The 20,846-nt window shown below is 37.9% G+C and overlaps 1 protein-coding gene across 7 annotated transcripts in view; it reads left to right on the top strand.

The window, feature by feature from the left end:
- The window catches only part of LOC106874097 (uncharacterized), a 45,389-nt gene that overhangs the window by 4,444 nt on the left and 20,099 nt on the right, over window positions 1–20,846 (top strand). For 5 of the 7 annotated variants that reach the window (XM_089352628.1, XM_089352629.1, XM_089352632.1 and 2 more), the window contains 4 exons: window positions 12,686–12,759; window positions 14,262–14,391; window positions 15,573–15,685; window positions 20,660–20,836. In XM_089352628.1, the coding sequence (XP_089208754.1) occupies window positions 12,742–12,759; window positions 14,262–14,391; window positions 15,573–15,685; window positions 20,660–20,836 (438 nt within the window). In that variant the 5' untranslated portion in view covers window positions 12,686–12,741. Of the gene's footprint in view, window positions 1–170; window positions 313–12,685; window positions 12,760–14,261; window positions 14,392–15,572; window positions 15,686–20,659; window positions 20,837–20,846 lie in introns of those variants that run through there. The other 2 variants (XM_089352630.1, XM_089352633.1) reach the window with 2 other exon arrangements.

Genomic DNA, 20,846 nt, shown 5'->3' with positions numbered 1-20,846 from the left:
ATACGTTGTACTCACGAATATCTATGCATTAGTATGTATACTTTTATGTATGTATTTCTTATACAAATGTACAGGTGTACATATGTATATATTTATGTATGTGTTAGTGTGGTAGACCGGGAAGGAATTAATACATTTCTATACATATATGCATGTTTTCTGAATGCATGAACAAACAAGTCTGCACATGCCTTAATATAATATACTCCTTAAAGATCAATTCAGAATCTTCTAATCACGGTTTGTGTCCACCTAACATAAATGGAAAAAGAAAAGGAGAATGATTATATTGTAATGTTCAAAGCCACACAGGTATAATAATTCATTTAATTTTTTTTTTTTTTTTTTTTTAGTTATAAGTGTCTGGTTTTATTCTCTTGTGAATCTTTTAATTCGAAATATTTACCTTTGTAAACATCGTCCTGCAGACAATGTCCTGTTTGTCCTCTCTATGTTTAGCCCACTGTGGGCAATAAAGAAATAAATATTCTGGTTCAGTAAGGCAGCGAGCTGGCAGAATCTTTAGCACGCCGGACGAAATGCTTAGCGGTATTTCGTCTGCTGTTACGTTCTGAGTTCAAATTCCACCGAGGTCCACTTTGCCTTTCATCCTTTAGAGGTCGATAAATTAAGTACCAGTTACGCACTGGAGTCGATGTAATCGACTTAATCCCTTTGTCTGTCCATGTTTGTACCCTCTATGTTTAGCCCCTTGTGGGTAATAAAGAAATAAGAATCATTAGCACGCCGAGAAAAATGTTTAACGGTATCTCGCCCAGCTAAACGTTCTGCGTTCAAATTCCGGCGAGGTTTTACTTTGCTTTTCATCCATTCCGGGTCGATGAAATAAGTACCAGTTGAGTACTGGTCTCGATGTAATCGACTTACTTTTTCCCCGAAATCGCTGACCCTGCGCCAAAATTGGAAACCAATATTGTTCTGAGTTGGTAGCATTGGACAAATTGCTTTGCTGCATTTAGTTATATTCCCTTATAAGTTCAACTCCCACCGAATTCAGCTTTGTTCTTAGCCTTTTCGGAATGGATAAAACAAGATGCCGGTAAATAATGGAATCGAAGTAACAGACAAAACTCTCCCTAAACATTTTATGGCTTTGTATTTATATTAGACTTTGGTAGCGATAGACATGGAATCGCAAAAGCGTTTGTGACGGACAAAATACCTTGCACTTTATAGTTATGTATCCTAATGCTTTTGTGATGTTTATGATTTCTCTCTCTCTCTCACTCTCTCTTTGTCTATCTATCTATCTATCTATCTATCTATCTATCTATCTATCTATCTATCCTTTTTTTATGCAAGGACTTTAATAGCCAGAGACAAAATACCTACAACTTTGGACTCTAGCTGTCAGTCACAAATTACAGTGTTCGCAGTATATTAATATTGGTTTTACTATTTTTACTATTGGCCCCAAGAATGAAGTTTTTGTTTTACTTTTTTTGCTATCGCGGATTCTCATGACTGTCTGTCGCCATACAATTCCATTATTATGAATTTGAGTTGGGAGCTTGAGTCACAGTGAATTTTTCATTAGCTGATTACACAACAACGGACGCTGACCCTATGATGAGTTGCAGTTAGAGCTTGATCATCTTAACCATTGCTCTTCTAGGATTCTTCCACTCAGTATCAATGTAAGAAGCAATGTTGGCTCAGTTGAGCACTTCCGCTAGCTCTTCACAATCCGCCATGCTGAAGTACCATGACTTCGCAATATCCTTGGTAGGTAGACTAAACAGGTGCTGTACATTTCCAAAGAGCAAATCGTAACTACGCAGGGCACGGTCATCACTCTGTGTGGTATTTTCAAAATAACCGCATACTTAATAAAATTAAAGTGACCTTCAGCAATGTTTAAACTTAGAAGATGTGGCTAAACTAATCTTTTTCAAATAACAATAAACATACTGACTAATATTTATGTTCAATTTTTTTAGAGCTTAAGTAGATGAGAGATAAATGTCTCTATCAATCGCAAGTAGTTTTATTTCCTCCACAAGAGGAAATAAAGTCAGCACTGCATGCTAAGATTTCGTACACAGAACCAATAGTGATGTTGCTGCATCGGGAGACACGAGCTGCTCTTACCTTGTGGAACCTACTTACGGCTAGGTTGACTACGTACGTAATACAACTGGTTGTCTGTCACTCTATCCAGTAAGCCATTCTCACTCTCAAAACATACAGGTGAGACTATTATCGGGTGTTTACACTGATGCTGTATCGTTTTCTACCAGCCTGCCAAACATTAGTGCATATGTCATAGCAATTTGTCAACGTTTTGGGGGAAGGCAATAGTCGATTTTATGGTTTCCACTATTTTACAGGTATTGGAAGGATGAAAACAAAAATCAACCTCGCTGGGTTTACAATTCAAAATGCAAAAATGCACAGCAAAATACAGCAAGACATTTTGTCCGATGCACCGCCAATTCTTTTATATCGTACTGAGGCTACATCAATTGCCTGTATTTGTTACTGAATCCAAAACTGATTTGTGTATCGAAAACAAAACCATTTTGTTGTCAACGGCATACAATACAATTTATGGTAATTCTGGTTTTGGTATCTCGTCATCCGAAAAAGACGGTTGTGCAATTTCTTGCTGAACAAATGACTTGTTTATAGTAATTATATCGACCTTGTCTGAACAGGTGCTCGGCGTATCTCACATCAGGCGTTGAAGTGATCGCAGAGCAATGTAAGGTGAAGTGTTTTTTTCTCAAGAACACAACGCTCCACCCTGTCTAGGAATTGAAACCACGATCATACGACCGTGAGTACAACACCCAAACCACGACGCTATGCACTCTCAACTCAACGACATATACAAGAATAGAAATTCCAATATTTTTATATTTTCTTTTTCTCTTTTCTGAATTTTAACTACCAGCTCTTATCTTAATGGATTAGTCAGGAGGAATGGCTTATGTCTATGACCATCGTTGACATTCGAAGTTTGGCTGATACACACGATATCGAAACATCTGTAAATCACCATCTGAAGAAAATGGGGGAGGATAGAATTCCAGAGGGATCTTGCTCAGAGAAAGAAGGATTAGTCTCAGCGATTAATACTGAGTCTAGGAAAAACATAAAGTAGAGTAGCGAGAGGGAGAATGACGGATGTGGTACGCAGCTTGCTGGTTTCGATGAGTTGCAGTCGTAATAGGATGGGAAGAGAGAGGAGCTAGTACCTCTATTGACCTAAAATTGTGTTGGTGAATGAGTCTTTACTAATCGATCGGATGGCTTTCAATGGCTTTCTTTAGGATGTCTTCTAGAATGTTTGTGTGTGTAGCAGATAATTGTAAATGTTGTTTTAGTGTATTTTCATTTTAACAGACTCATTAATAATTGAAACCTCTAATTATTAGCTGTTACTTACCTAGGGTAAATGAAAGAACGATTGACAAATGACAAATTGATATTTCCTTTAGACTTCCTTAAACTTCCTTTTCATTGTTGACAGATCGAACAAACATTTAATAGAATATTCAATTACTTCGTCTTTATAGTTATATACACTAACATTAGTTATTTAACAAGCTGTTGTTGTTGTTGCTGTTGCTGTTGTGGCTACTTAGTCCAATGTCGAATCTCACTGAGATAACATATAATCATATATATATATATAAAGTGAGAAAGAGAGAGAAACGAAAAATGTGATGAGATGGTCATAGCAGGAATACTTTTATATGTATATATATATATATATATATATATATATATATATATATATATATATATGAATATCAGGTCCTCGAGAATTCCTACCTTGCCCACGTTCTCCAATAGTCAGCAACTTGAAATTGTTCATGTGAAGCCTCGACCTTATCGGTCAAAAAAGGATTACAAAAGCCATTATTCCGATTCCTTCTTCCAGATCAAATCTGACAAAAAAAAATCTCTTTCTGTTTCTGAAAACTAGAGTATGGTTTGAGAGAAATTTGGCTGTTTTTTTTCCCTTCTTTTTTTTTTTTTTTTTTTTCTTGTAGATAGCCAATTGCTATTGTTTTTTATTATCCTCAGTTTGGTCCTGATCGAGAAAATCTTTGATGAAAAGTGTTCTAGTTGTTAAAGCGTGGGAGTGGCTGTGTGGTAAGTAGCTTGTTTACCAACCACATGGTTCCGGGTTCTGTCCCACTGCGTGGCACCTTGGGCAAGTCTCTTCTACTACAGCCTCGGGCCGACCAAAGCCTTGTGAGTGGATTTGGTAGACGGAAACTGAAAGAAACCCGTCGTATATATGTATATATATATATGTGTGTATGTGTGTGTATATGTTTGTGTGTCTGTGTTTGTCCCCCCACCAACATCGCTTGACAACCGATGCTGGTGTGTTTACATCCCCGTAGCCTAGCGGTTGGGCAAAACAGACCAATAGAATAAGTACTAGGCTTACAAAGAATAAATCCTGGAGTTGATTTGCTCGACTAAAGGCGGTGCTCCAGCATGGCCGCAGTCAAATGACTGAAACAAGTAAAAGAGTAAAAGAGTATCCCATCTTTTTTCTGAAGAACAGCACATTGTGACCTTCTTTTCTAAGGCGACAAGGTATGAGCTGTGACGGACTTGGCTCTATATCGAACGAGTGACCATGTAAAAGCTCTCTCACATGTTTGTCTAACAAAAGCAAATGAATTTATGAGGTGACTGGAGCCAGTGAATAAAACAGCGTGCCATCTGCGGAGAGCATTTGATGACAACACGTGTCTATTGTTACTGACATGGATTCACTAGATATAAGATTTAATATTTTTAGATAAGAATGCATGTGATGCTGTGGCTTTCTTCTCACCTACAGAACTTATAAACCTCAGTATTACAGCCAAAGGATTCCGTGTTTTGAATAGCATTCATCTAAAACTACTGCACATTATGTAGTCTATATTTTTATAAAACAGTAAGATGTGATTTGGCAGGGATTTGGCTGCTATTCAAAGCAGGTCGAGCGACCACGTAGAGATTCCTATGCTAAGTATCATAAACGAGATGAATACCATAGGGCTGAAAAATAGCTGGAATGAGGGTGGAGTTCTGTTATATCATTAGTACCTTTTATTATTTCCAGTCTCCCTTGCATAGAAAATATTACATTGCATGTCCGATTAAAATAAAATAAAAACAGCAGCAAATTACTCTAGCATATCACTTTTGAAACACTCTTTTACTCTTTTACTTGTTTCAGTCATTTGACTGTGGCCATGCTAGAGCACCGCCTTTAGATGAGCAAATCGACTCCAGGACTTATTCTTTGTAAGCTTAGTACTTATTCTATCGGTCTCTTTTGCCGAACCGCTAAGGTACGGGGACGTAAACACACCAGTATCGGTTGTCAAGCGATGTTGGGGGGCCAAACACAGACACACAAACATATACACACATACATATATATACATATATACGACGGGTTTCTTTCAGTTCCCGTCTACCAAATTCACTCACGAGGCTTTGGTCGGCCTGAGGCTATAGTAGAAGACACATGCCCAAGGTGCCACACAATGGGACTGAACCCGGAACCATGTGGTTCGTAAGCAAGCTACTTACCACACAGCCACTCCTACAAATTTACAGCAAGGTACAATCGGTTATGAATACATTTTAAGATTGTAGATCATAACTTTTGTAAGAAAACAACTGTAGACTCTCGACACCTTTTGAAGTACAAATTAAAAGAAACTCGAAGCAATTTAAAATAATCGTGAAACAAATTTCAAAATTTCTGGTCAAATGTAATGGTAGATATTTAGATAAAACATACGAGGGAATGCTGAAAAGTTCCTGGCTTTAAGGGTGCCGTGAAAGGCCTAGCTGGAGGTCCAGCTTTCCAAGTTCTTTAACGGGACTTAGAAAAACTGAAAGACCGCTGCAATAAGTGTGTGAATCTGAGAGGGGAATATGTTGGATAAAATCATAATTAACTGATCCTCTTCTATTTTCTTTTACCCAAAACTAAGAACTTTTCAACACGCCCTTGTAGGAAATATCTGTTTTGGACTGTTTGAACTTACGCCCATTCGTTTTAAATCTGAATTCACTTCATCCTTTGATTTTGTCTTCCGCAAGTAAACACAATGCTGTGTTTACTTATGAATGATGAAAGCTTTGTTCTCAAAACAGTGTTACCTTGCCTCAAGTTACAAGTACTAGTATTTCACAAATAGGGAAGCAAGTGGGGACCCTACAAGAAGCCTACACTTGAAATCCAGCGCGTACAGGATGTACAGTTATTCAACTATCTCTTTCGTATTCATATATTAACAGTTTAGATCTTTATAAAAAATATGAAACCATTATTCTATGCTAATTTAGTTAATTTTGTCAAGCTCTTATGCGCTGCCAGTAAGAGGCTATCTTAATAGAGCCTTTCCACAGCGTTGGTTTAGAAGACGGGGCAGTATCGAATGGCCACCACGTTCATCTGACCTGACACCAATGGATTTCTTTTTTGAGGGTGTTGCAAAGAACAAGGCTTATGAAAAGAATCCCAAAACAGTAAATGAATTAAAAGATTACATTTCTGACGCATTCACTGAAATTAATGGAGTTCGGAATTTGTGCTGCACTGTTCATCAGGGTGTTCTGAAGAGGTTTGAAAAATATTGCAATTTTGAAGGAAGACATTTTGAGCATCTGAGAGATTAAACATTGTCTGTTTAAGATGTGCATAAACAATATGGTTGTAAGATAGAAATTTAAATGTAATAAAATGTTTTAAAAGAAATTTAAAGTGCCTACGTGATAACTATAAACCTACTTTTGGGCCACCCTGTATTGCCCTCTGCTGAACGAGGCGATTTGAAATACATTGTTGCTGCACATGATGATAAGAAGACAACAGCCTGTAATGGGATGTCAGTGAAAAATTCAAAACGATAGAATATAGTTATATTAAGTTACTTGTTGGGTCATTAAGTTATTACCCACAATCAACGTTGAAGAATATTTGTGGCTGTTTACATTCAGAATGCATGGATTGACTGTCTCCAGTATTTCTCGCAAATAATGTTGATGTAAAAATGATTTCACTGAAGTAGGTACATTTACTGTTAGAATAACTGTCTAGTATATCCAAAACATGATTCCTCATAAACTCACAACAGACATTTTGATAACTGATCAAGAAATGTTGCCTGTTAAAACTAACTGTAATTCCTTATTTATAAGATAAAGCCAATGGTATTATTTAATTAGAATAAGGCAGCTGACAGAATTGTTAGCGCGTCGGACAAAATGCTTAGCGACATTTCTTCTGGTTCTTTACGTTCTGATTTCAAATGTCGCCGAAGTCTACTTTGCCTTTCATCGTTTCGGATGTCGATAAAATAAGAACCAATCGAGTAACGGGCTCGATGTAATCGATTATCCCCCTTCCCCTAAAATCAATGGCTTTGTTCCAAAATTTGAAGCCATTATTTAATCAAAATGAACGATTTAATTTACATTGAGATTATTTGAATTTGCTTCAAGATGAATCATTGTTAACAATCCTTTCTACTATAGGCACACGGCCTGAAATTTTGGAGGAAGGGTTAAGTCGATTACATCGATCCCAGCACTAAACTGGTACATATTTTATCGGCCGCGAAAGGATGAAAGGCAAAGTCAACCTCCGCGTTATTTGAACTCAGAACGTAAAGACGGACAAAATGCCATGAAGCATTTTGCCCGGCTTTCTAACAATTCTGCCAGCTCACCACCTTAATCATTGTTAATAACAAGGTGACAAGCTGGGTGAATCGTTAGCGCGTCGAACAAAATACTTAGCTGCACTTCTTACGTCTATTTACCTTCCATTCTTTTGGGGTCGATGCAATAAGTGACTGTCGAACACAGAGAGGGGTCGGTGTAATCGATTTTTTTTATTCATCCCCTTCCATTCTAACCCAAACTTTCAGGAACTGTGTCATAGTAGAAATTATAGAAATAGACTAAAATTTTAAAAAATTGAAACAGATACAATTTTAAAGACATTTTTAATGTCTATGACTTTAATTTAACCATAAAATCTAGATTAAAAATCTATTCCCAGTGTGTATGTGAAGTAGTTATAGGTTTTCTTTCAACAGACACAAAGCCTAATATTTATAGCGGTATGTCTGAGGTATTACATCATTCACTCCTCTTACAAGAGATATGAGTGTCGTTTTATTATACTAACTGATGATTAATGACGAATACAAACCTTAAGAGCTTCACAGTGGAATGCTGTTTTGCTGTAAATGTTCATTTAATATACGTGTTTAGCGGGTTGTCGTCAACATATTGCTCACTGATATTAAGTTACAGTGTCGGGATACATACACACACACAAATATACATACACACACACACATCCATGCATGCATACGTACATACACACGCATACATACATACATAGACATGTGTGTTTGAGTGAGTGCATGTATGTGTGCGTGTGTTTCAGTATGAATGTATACATATGTATGTATAGACATACACGCTCACGCATGCGCTCGCACACACACACACACACACACATACATGCAATGATGATTTATTGTTAAGACATATTTGTAGTGGAAAGAGTAGGGAACGTATAGATGTATTGCATGACTTTCATAGTGTGTTCAAGGACACGAGTTCCTTAGAGAAAGATAACATATTTCAATGGATAGTCCCATAACATTTGAACTTAGCTTCTCACAGCGTTAAACATAAGACTGTAAATGCAGAGGAAGGTAAGAATATATTAATTTATCACGTGACTGTCATAGATTGCTAAACAAGGACACAAAGATCACAGGGAAAGAGAAACAACTTCGAGAACCTAAATATATTCTCAGATGGTCGAGAGTGCTCTAAATTGGCTTTCTGTTAGTAACGACTACGAGAGCTCCAGTTGGTCGGATCAACAGGCACTTGTCAGTTACGAAAACGAGGGTGCTAGTTGATCCCGATCAATGGAACAGCCTGCACGTGAAATTAATGTGCAAGTGGCTAAGCGCTCCACAGACGCGCGTACCCTTAACGTAGTTCTCATGGATATTCAGCGTGACACAGAATGTGACAAAGCTGGCCCTTCAAAATACAGGTACTACTCATTTTTGCCAGCTGAGTGGACTGAAGCAACGTGAAATAAAGTACCTTGCTCAAGAACACAACGCGCTGCTGGGAATCGAATTCACGACCTTCACGATCGTGGGCCGAATACTCTAACCATTAAACCACGCGCCTTCTCTAAGAAGTACTTTACAACACTAGTCTGCACTTAGCTTGTTTTTGACTGATTACAAACGCACTATATCTTAGATCAGTGCTCCGCAACCGGTATGTCGCGGCACATTGGAGTACCACGAGACGCAGTGAAACCTGAATATAATCTTTTCCCCTATACTTTTATATTTTTAGTTCAAGTGTGCCGCCGAATTTTGAAAAGAATACAAGTGTATCGCAAGTGGAAAAAGGTTGTGGAGCATTGTCTTACAGGAAGGGGATACTATGTCAAATTTGTGGTTTGATTAAGAGGATTGTCGGCAAAGAAAAGTCAATCGTAAGCAAATTCTGAACAACACTGTAGAATTCTCAAAGCAATGATATTAAATATCCATATATACATCGTGGTTTTCCATAACGAATGTGGAAAAGAAAAATATGAAGTAAGAATATGGGTAAAAAAGGGGTTCAAAATTGTGTTAATTAACCGTGTTGCTAATTTATGTTGAAATACCGAAGTAACTCTAAAACTTAATGGTGTATTCTAGCGATTTGTTATGAAACACGTTTCATGGAAAGCAATATAAGATGCGCACAGAAGTTTGTAAAATACGAGGGACGAAGAAAAGCCTTTAGATACGGGAATGTTAGGCTACAGTCGAGTAAGTTAGGCGTAGGGTTGTACCCAAATCAATTACGTTCTATTTGGCTAATATTGATATTAAGGAGTCTAAAAGCGGCAAGCTGGCAGAATTATTAGCACGCCGGGCAAAATGCTTAACGGGATTTCGTCTGTCTTTACGTTCTGAGTTCAGATTCCGCCGATGTCGACTTTGCCTTTCATCCTTTAGGGGTCGATAAAATAAGTACCAGTTGATCACTGGGGTTGATCACTTGCCCCCAAAATTGCTACCCTTGTGCCAAAATTTGAAACCAATATGAAGCAATCTGATGGTATAATGATTATCGAATCACCGAGGAAAATAGAACCCTACCTTTGTTTGTTTTGTTTTATGTATGTCTTCGCATGTATATATTTGCTTATCTAGATGTGCTCATATATACTTGAATGATAAGCTTCTGAAAAGTTTGACAGATTTGTACAGTTCCAGTGATGGCTTATATCTGTAGACTTCGAATCAGCTTTCTCCTTTCTGGTTTTACAGTTGTATACTGTCAACTCAATATGACAGTCTCAATAAGGGAATCATACTGCTGCTATTTAGCCCTAAGAAGCTGGACCGCTTCCTGTTGGCCTTGACACATTTCCTGTGTCCTTATATTTGCGAGGGGGAGACAAGTACCCTCACCCAGCTGAGTGTGCATTCAGGGACATGTTTCTGAATCATTGCTCGTCATCAGCCTGAAGTAGCAACACTAGCTGGTTGAAAATGCATGCCAAACCCTCGCAAATATTATATATATATATATATATATATATATATATATATATATATATATATATATATATATATATATATATATATATATATATATGCGCGTATGTATGCGTGTGTGTGTGTGTGTGTGTGTGTGTGTGTGTGTAACGGGAGAGAGTGTCGGTGAGAGAAAGCCGTACTAAATAGCACCACCACTCAGCTGCTATTCATTTTCATTTGAGTAGACTAGAGCCACGTAAAGTGAAGTGTATTGGTTAAAGACACAACCCACCGTCTGATCCAGGAATTGAACTTACGTCATTATGATCGTGAAACAGATGCCCTAACTACAGGGTCACGCCTTTTCACAAGCGCGCTCGTACGTACGCGCTAGTTTCGCCATATATGCACATTAGACTTGATGTAAATGTGTTTGTATTTTAGTCTATGTGTATTTGTGAATAATTTTCTTGTCTACGTACGTGTACATATTTATATACGTGTGTGTGTTAATATGTTCTTTGTCATCAGAACGGAACTAAAACACATGTCTTAGTAAACGCCGAGTAAATATGCTATCGTCACACGCAACCTGTACGGCTTTTGCAGCTGTCAAGTTCATATTTTGTATGCAAATCAGAACACACACAACCCGAATCTAATTTCCAATTCAATTTATCTTCAAACATAAATGAACGACGAATCTTTTGATAAGCTTTTCCTCATTTCTTTATTCATTTACTTTTATTTTCGTCGACGTTTATTCTAAACCAGCGTCAAAAATAACTATGGCGTGTGAGATACAGAGTATTGGCAACAGATATAACGTTAATGAAATGTCTTAAGTGTTTATATTAATTATATGCAAATTGACAGTAGACTGGCAGAATCAGTTCGACATTGGGAGTCACTTTATGTTCAAGAGTTCAAACTCCGCAAGGTCCGATTTCCCGTTTTAATTTGTTGCGATTGATGAAACTGGTTCAAGTTGAATATCCGTTTCAAATTTTGATGCAAGGCCATCAATTTCGCAGCAGGGGCTAAGTCGATTACATCGAACCCAGTGTTTAGCTGGTGCTTACTTATTTTATCGGTGGAGGCGCAATGGCCCAGTGGTTAGGGCAGTGGACTCGGAGTCATAGGATCGCGGTTTCGATTCCCAGACCGGACGTTGTGAGTGTTTATTGAGCGAAAACACCTAAAGCTCTACGAGGCTCCGGCAGGAGATGGTGGCGAACCCTGCTGTACTCTTCCACCACAACTTTCTCTCACTCTTACTTCCTGTTTCTGTTGTGCCTGTAATTCAAAGGGTCAGCCTTGTCACACTGAATATCCCCGAGAACTACGTTAAGGGTACACGTGTCAGTGGAGTGCTCAGCCACTTGCACGTTAATTTCACGAGCAGGCTGTTCCGTTGATCGGATCAACTGGAACGCTCGACGTCGTAAGCTCGACGTCGATAACAACAACTTATCTTATCGACCCCGAAAGGATGAAAGGCAAAGCTGACCTCAGTAGAATTTGAACTCGGAACGTAAAGGTGGACAAAGTGCCGCTAAGTATTTTGTCCAGCGTGCCAACGATTCTACCAGCTCGCCGACTTGTTCAAGTTAAATACTGACTTTTGTCAGGTGCTCTAGCGATTCTGCCAAACCACTACCCTGACGACAATATGTAAATGATTTCAAATTTTGGCAGAGGGTCAGTGGATTGTTTTGGGAAAAGAAAGTCGATTACATTGACCCCAATACTCGACGGAATTTGAAATGTCGCTAAGCATTTTATCCGGTGTGCTAATGGTTCTGCCAGCTAGCTACCTTTGACGAGAACATAACAATGGTTTAAAATATGGAACAGGGCCAGCAATTTCGCGCTAAATGATAAGACGATTATATTGACTCCAGTGCTTGACTTGTATTTATTTTATCAATCTAGTAAAGATAAAAGGCAAAGAAGATCTCGGTGGAATTTGAACTCAGAACGCAAAGACGGTCGAAATAACGAGAAACATTTTAACCGGCGCAGTAACAATTCTGCCAGCTCGCCACCTTTGCTGAGGATATGCAATTAAAAATGAATAACTTAAATTTTTGTATATTTTGCAGTTTTATTAAATATCTGGCCCCAACTGACAGATTTCTTTTCTTCGACTGTCTTGAAGATGCGTAAAAGACAGAAGGTAAGAATATTTTCTTTCTAAATTATTTGTGGTCGATCTAAGACGGCAAACAAGCAGAATCGTTTGCGCTTCACACAAAATGCTTCGTGACATTTCTTCCGGCTCTTTACGTTCTGAGTTCAAATGCAATAAATACCGCCGAGGTCGACTTTGCCTTATACACTTTTGGAACAGATAAATAAATACCAGTTCGGGTACTGGGGTGGATGTAGTCTCACCCTCGAAATAGCTGGCTTTACTCGTTTACTCTTTTACTCTTTTACTTGTTTCAGTCATTTGACCGCGGCCATGCTGGAGCACCGCCTTTAGTCGAGCAAATCGACCCCAGGACTTATTCTTTGTAAGCCTAGTACTTATTCTATCGGTCTCTTTTGCCGAACCGCTAAGTTACGGGGACATAAACACATCAGCATCGGTTCTCAAGCGATTTTGGGGGGACAAACAGACACACAAACATATACACACACATACATATATATATATATACATATATACGACGGGCTTCTTTCAGTTTCCGTCTACTAAATCCACTCACAAGGCTTTGGTCGGCCCGAGGCTATAGTAGAAGACACTTGCCCAAGATGCCACGCAGTGGGACTGAACCCGGAACAATGTGGTTGGTAAGCAAGCTACTTACCGCACAGCCACTCCTTGTTTTTGCTACTGATTTTATACCGCTAGGGTGGTCTAATAGCGCAACTCAGTCAATGTTGTTGACAGTTTTTTAGTTTGAGCTGCAGTTTCGAATCTGCCCGGAGTTACCTCTCTTCGATATTTCCCATTGATGAAAGCTAAAGAGCCAGAAACGCCGTGTCTGGGAATCCGATACTGGGCATATATGTTGTTTTTAGAACTCTTTACCATAAGAGAGAAGATTTCTCCACTGTAACTGCAGTGAATTTACCTTTAGAACTTGAAATATCTCACAGACATATTCTAACTAGCCTAAAGTTCGCTTATTCCTAATCCCTGTTTGGCGCTGTCGCTGCTTACAAACATATTTACATACATATGTACACACACACACACACACACACACACACACACACAAATATATATATATATATATATATATATATATATATATATATATATATATATATATATATATATATATATATATATATATATATGTGTGTGTGTGTGTGTGTGTGTGTGTGTGTGTGTGTGTGTATACAAACACACATATGTGTATGTGTGTGCGTGATGTGCTTGTACACGGTTTCCATCAACCGAATTCACTAATTTCCTCACAGGACATTGGTCGGCTTGGGGCTATAGCAGAATACACTTCTCCAAGAGCCGCATAGTGGACCTGAACTCGAAACCCCGTGGCTGCAAAGTGATCGTCTTAACCATACGGTCATGTCTGCTTGATATATAACGAAGAACATCTTTATTTTTACTCAAACATGATGATTATTGTTGTTGTGGTGATAAGTGTGAAAAAGGAAAGGAAATTGGTTTCATTACTAAGCACGTAATTTCTCTCTTTCATTAAGGTGGAGGGTTACAGTCAACGAATAGAGGGTGATGGTCAAGTTGAAAGCATTCCCTCGTCAATGGCATTCGATCCACAGACTCCAGTCTCAACGCAGTATTCATTCCAAGTACCAAACAGAAACCAAAGAGGTAACGACTGCAGATATATACTCTTTTACTTGTTTTCAGTCATTTGACTGTGGCCATGCTGGAGTACCGCTTTTAGTCGAGCAAATCGACCCCAGGACTTATTCTTTGTACTTATTCTATCGATCTCTTTTGCCGCACCGCTAAGTTACGGGGACGCAAACACACCACCATCGGTTGTCAAGCGATGTTGGGGGTGGGGACAAAGACAGACACACAAACATATATACACACACATACATACATACATACATACATACATATATATATATATATATATATATATATATATATATATATACATACATACATACATACATACATACATACATACATACATATATACGACGGGCTTCTTTCAGTTTCCGTCTACCAAATTCACTCACAAGACTTTGGTCGGCCCGAGGCTATAGTAGAAGACACTTACCCAAGATGCCACGCAATGGGACTGAACCCGGAACCATGTGGTTCGTAAGCAAGCTACTTACCACACAGCCACTCCTACGCGTATATCTTAATTCTATTTGCGTGGCAAGCGTTGCGGAAAATATTATTAGCAACGAGCAATTTCGATTTATCGTTGAAGCCTATTCATTTTTATTTGCACCGCGTATTTTTATGAAAACCACATAAACAATATCATTACTTTTCTCTATAAATCTGTTTGGTCTTGCACTTTATGTAAGAAAGTATTAAGTTAAAGGGTAATGTTCGGAATTTTTCTGGCTTTCAGTACTCACCGTTTGATTTACTTATTTACTTATCCAAATTAATGCCATTAACCACTTTGATTTATTTCATTTAGCTCATTCTATTTTTAATTAAGAAAGCATTGTTTACAGGCGAGTTGTTCGCCGGTGTATACGATTTTCTTCTGCTGAAATGAATCCTTGAAACCAAATCTCATACCTAAGAAATCATTATTAAAGTATTTTATGTTGCTTTGTTTTAATGTATGGATTGTTGCAGAAAACTGATTTGATTTCGACAAATAGACTCCTTGTCACAATTTAGATTCTTCAATACCAACAGTTATGTTTCCAATGCTACTGTTCATAACAAAATAAAGCCACGAAAATCACGAGTTATTTTTTCCTCTATTCTTTTTTTTTTTTAATTATATCCTCTAATTATCAATGTTATTTATTTATTTATTATTCATTTATTTATTTATTAATTTTCAGTAATGAATTCATTCCCGAAGGAACACAGTCACTATGCGAATTATAAAGACAGTAAGACAATGTCAAAAGAAGGAACCACCTCAATGACTGAGTCGAAGCAGCTCAACGACGTGGTAAAAACGCATTTTATCTAACATAAATTTTTCCTGGGGAACCAAGAAGCTTTGATGCGGTCATTCGCCTTGCTAGAAATAGCAAACAAGTTTCCTTCAAATTATATTTGGCTGTCTTCAGTAAGGAGGGGTATTTTGTATAATGTAATCCTTGGATTACAAAAAGACCAAAAGGCCAGCTTGAATGCCATTGACCATAAAGTCTACTCGATGAACGATGATCAAGGGCGAAACAACAGCAACGGCCAAAACGACAAACCTTTTAAGAATCAAAAATGATTCAGTCTATCTATCTATGAAATATGTTCGATAACATGACTGTAAGTGTCATGTTACTTCTGTTGAAAATAGGAGCAATGTATGGTATGATATGCAAGTGTTCCGTTATTTAGCAATACTAACTTCAAATCTCTTCTTGCGCTTCCAGTAGACAAAGGCAGGAGTCCATTCGGTCTAACTTCATTTCCCGCACACACACACACACACACACACACACACACACACACATATATATATATATATATATATATATATATATATATATATATATATATATATATATATGTATGTATGTATATATATATATATATATATGTGTGTGTGTGTGTATATGAATATATATATATATATATATATATATATATATATATATATATATATATATTTAAGTTGGTACCTTGTTGTGCCACTATTTCCTCTTTATAATTCTACCTTTACGGTGCTTTATTTCGCTGGAAAATAAAATTATTGTATTGTAATAATATTCATATTTTCATATAAAACTCTTTCACTGATCTCGATTCTGTTTTTGGCTGGGGCTATTGGCCGAGTAAATAGGCGTTGATGTAGCGGATATTTTAAATTTAGTCTCTTCAGTTGACCTAGCTGACGATGACGATAAGAAACATATTATGAAAAGTCCGAAACTCGAGTACTAGGTTATCCATTTCTCTGGCGTTCTTCCTAGAGGTAAAACGAAAACTTTTCATATTCGCCGCCCGCACACATCTTTGCCTCTATACATTCAGTGAAGCTTTAGCTAGCGTCGAACGATTATCGACTGCTATTTCCAGCAAAAATTGGTACCTTGTTGTGCCACTATTTCCTATATATATTCAGGATCCAATAGGGCCGCAGTATTTTAATAACAAAGATACCAAGGTAGAGTCGAGGGTCCTATACCTGCGTATTAACAGTATTTATTGACCTTCACATACCTACTAAAGCATATACCGATTTGTCCCTCCAGTTATGCATATATCCACAAGTACAGACCAAATATATGTATATAGTTCAAATTTACAGAAAAACAAAAGACGAAGACGGATGTAGGAACAACAAGCAAGTGTATTAGTTTAAGTTTGGGAAAAATGGAAAAGCTTTTTACGTTTCGAGCCAACGCTCTTCAACAGAAAGGAATAAGATGGGAAAAAAATGGAGAGAGAATGGGGGGGAAAAAAAAACCGAGAGAGAAAAGCTGTGTAGAGTTCAGCGGTCCAGCATGGCAAGATGACAGGGGGGAAAAAAAGAGGTTGAATGAAAGGGAGATAATAATAAAAAGGGTTGAACGAAATGAATAATGGTGACCTTCAATGAACTAAGGTGCGCAAGCGTGTGTATTTATAGGAGAATGGTGTGTGTTAGTGTGTATGTGTGCGTGTGTGAATGGGGGCGAGTGAGTCTGACGTGTGTATGTGTATGTGTAATGTGTGGGAGAGGACAATTTCAGCCAGTCCATAGTAGAAAATGCTGCATATGTGTGTGTGTGTGCGTGTGTGTGTGTGTGTGTGTGTGTGTGTGTGCATATATAGGCGCAGTAAGGTCTCAAATAGTTAAGAAATTCGCATCGCAGCTACAAGGTCTCGATTTCGATCCCACTGCGTGGCTCTAGGACAGATGTCATTTTTTATAACTACGAGTTGACCCATAGCTTAAAAGTGAAAGTGAGTAGATGGAAACTCTATGGAAGCTCGCCAGTCGGGTGGATTGTACTCATACTTCAAAAGGACGTAACTTTGAACCTTTATGTTCTGAAATCCTATCGAAGTCAACTTTGTTTATAAAATAAGTACTGAGCCCGGGAATCGATATAATCGATTGCTGTTTCCTACTTACAAAATGAATAGGGTTGATCACCTGTTGGTTGATACTTTTGGTAATCGAAAAATTAATAGACCCCACTTCACTGAATGATGTTATTGATTAGCCTAGCGCAACCGTAATCGAGCAGGCCAGTGACGAAAGCCTTTCCAATCACGACCAACTCGTCCTATATTCAAACACAGTGTACATTGAACAACATTATGTAATGTGTTCTCTATGAAGCACTGTCAGGTGTAATATTGACTCCATTTATCTGCACTGGTGCGAGGATAAATAAATAATAATAGTAACAAATAATTAGCTGATGAATAATTAATATAATCATGAGGCGACTGCTGTAGCATGGAAAGTAAGCAACTATTTCTAGTATGTAAATAAATTATTTACGTTACATTTCTAATGTTCTATGTAAAAAGAAGCTAAACATCATGTCATTCGTTTTCTTATCCGCAGTTTAAAACTAATTATTATACAACAATATAATATAATATATAATAATATAACATAACAATTTAATACAATATAATAATTTGATATTATAATTTCAAATTTTGGCACAAGGCCAGCAGTTTTAGGCAAAGGTTTAAGTCAATTACATCGACCCCAGTGTTCAGTTGGTGCTTATTTTATCATTCCCGAATTGATGAAAGGCAAAGTCGACCTTGGCGGAATTTGAATTAAAAACCTAAGGATCGAAGAAATGCCGCTGAGTATAATGCCCGGGGTGCTAACGATTCTGCCTGCTACCCGCCTTATAATAAGGCATTCACACGCTACACACCTTCCTTCTAAGCACTACTGTAAACAGCGGAAGTGAGCTAGAATGTTAAAACTTAGTGCGCATGCACAACAGAGTTCAAGGTCAATCTTTGCTAAGCGGCTTCTCTCTGCGTAATTTAGCTTCGTTATAATGGCAATAGTCAGGAAACTTATTGATCAGACCTCGTATTTTAGAAAATAGGGAAAAAAAATAAGATTATGGCAGGGAGATAGCAATTTACTCAAAGTAGTCGCACTCAGCTTCCATTACGGACTCAAGACGACTCTGGAACCTGGCGCATGCATTCATCGCTGTGTCCCCGGGAAGATCTTCGAACATTTTGTCAACCTTGGCAACCAACTCGGCCTTGGTGTAGTGGGCAGAGCGGTTGATGTCTTTCTCAAGTGCACCCTAAACGTAGGAATCCATGAGATTACAATCGGGGAAATCAGGAAGCCAAAAATTGGGGCTGGTGAAGTCGTAAAAATTTTCCGACAACCACTTCTGACTCTTTCCGGAACTATGGCAAGGTGCTGAATCATGCTGCCACACATATGACCTTCCAGCCAGGGTTTGACTAGTCTCCATTAGCTTTACGTAGCCATCAAAATCGAGCCTAAGGCCCTGTTCAAAGATATGGGGCGACACGACGTCACCCTCATTGGAAGCTCACCCAAAGACCATCAGAGTTTGGGTTAACTTGGTTTTCATGAATCGTGAGACATCATATGAACTGTAGGCAAGACACTTGTTGTTCTGGATGTCGTGCAACTAGTCCTAGCAGAAGGACCAGATCATCCCCTGTACTAGCAGAAGGATCAGATCATCCCCGCTTCAGTATGATGCCTCATGTTGTTCAAGAGCTTCCTTGCCTTTGTAAAGCAGTTCTCCTTGGCCTTTACTGTCAGAATTTATCCTAGCTCGTCTTGTAGAAGTGTTAGCGAAGGTTCTCATTGAGGGCCAGCTTGATAGTGGCGACTCCAACAGACATCTCTCTCGTCAAAACCCAAATTCCTTTGTTCGGATCTTCTATCACCTCGTCCTTCAGTTATTGGATGAACTCCGGCGTGCAGACACAGTCCGAATGCCTGTTGAGTCCCTTCCTATTGGCCAAGGCTTCGTAGTCACTACTGCAGCTGTCCATATCACATCTCACAGCCTTTACAGTTTTCACTGAGCACCGTGCAGCAGTCATGATGTCGGCTTTTTGATACCCGGCGCGAATCATCATGATATAGTTAACACTTCTAATATTCACGTGGCTTCCAGCCTTCCATATCAGCTAACTTTTTCTCAACTACAACTGTAATCATTATGCTCTCCAACGTTGTAGACTGTTCACCAATACATTAAGTTGTTCTTGAATAAAAAATAAATGAAAACAAAGATGTCGTCAAACTTAGACCGAACACTCAATAATATAATATAATATAATATAATATAATATAATATAATATAATTACGGAGATGTACTTGCATAGCAAGCGACCTGATCTGAGATCGTATGCTGGAACGAAAAGAATTGCAGCGTGGAAGGTGTTTATAAGCCATTTATATATAATATATAATATAAACAATTGCAGCGTGGAGAGTGTTTATAAGCCATTATATTAATATAATATAATATAATATAAACAATTTCTTTTACTGTATTGTTTTATATACGTATTATTGTCAACTTTACATTAATTATGTCAATTGAAATTTAATATGAAATATATCCTAAATTTGAGAACATACAGACAAGCTAAACAATAACAATAACATAGAAATAAACATTAGTTGAGCTAGTATTAACATATTAATGCAGAGATCATTAAACATGTTAGCTTGCTAAGTGGTAACATAATTTATTCTTGGGACCACTGCATAGCGTCGGTTATACAGACGCGTAAACTTCGTAGTTAGACCATAACTTTCTTCTAATTTTCATCGTTTCACCATCCTTACAACTCTTTATTCACCCACTTACATTAAGATAAAAGGTGGGGGATCTCACCTTGGGATCTAATTTCACAGCGAGGCAAAATATTAAAGATATATAATATGCATTTATATGACAATTTGTCAACAAAAGATAAATATTCCTTTTATTATTATTTTTTCCACAGAGCAGCATATCTTTCGGGGAGGTAACTCCGTATAACCATCGCCAGAGTTGTCCTATTTATCCATACGAAAGAAAATACAACAGCGTAGATAAAACAGCTGGAATGGAACACAGCAGAATGTATAGAGTACAACAGCAGCAAAATGGCGAAAAGAATTTAAGATCCAACTCAACGCCGGTAAGAGAAA

Source organism: Octopus bimaculoides, chromosome 5 (assembly GCF_046866305.1).
Source record: "Octopus bimaculoides isolate indiv1 chromosome 5, ASM4686630v1, whole genome shotgun sequence".
Lineage (NCBI taxonomy): Eukaryota > Metazoa > Mollusca > Cephalopoda > Octopoda > Octopodidae > Octopus > Octopus bimaculoides.
Note: the sequence above shows the minus strand (reverse complement) of the source record. Positions and strands in the feature narration are given on the sequence as shown.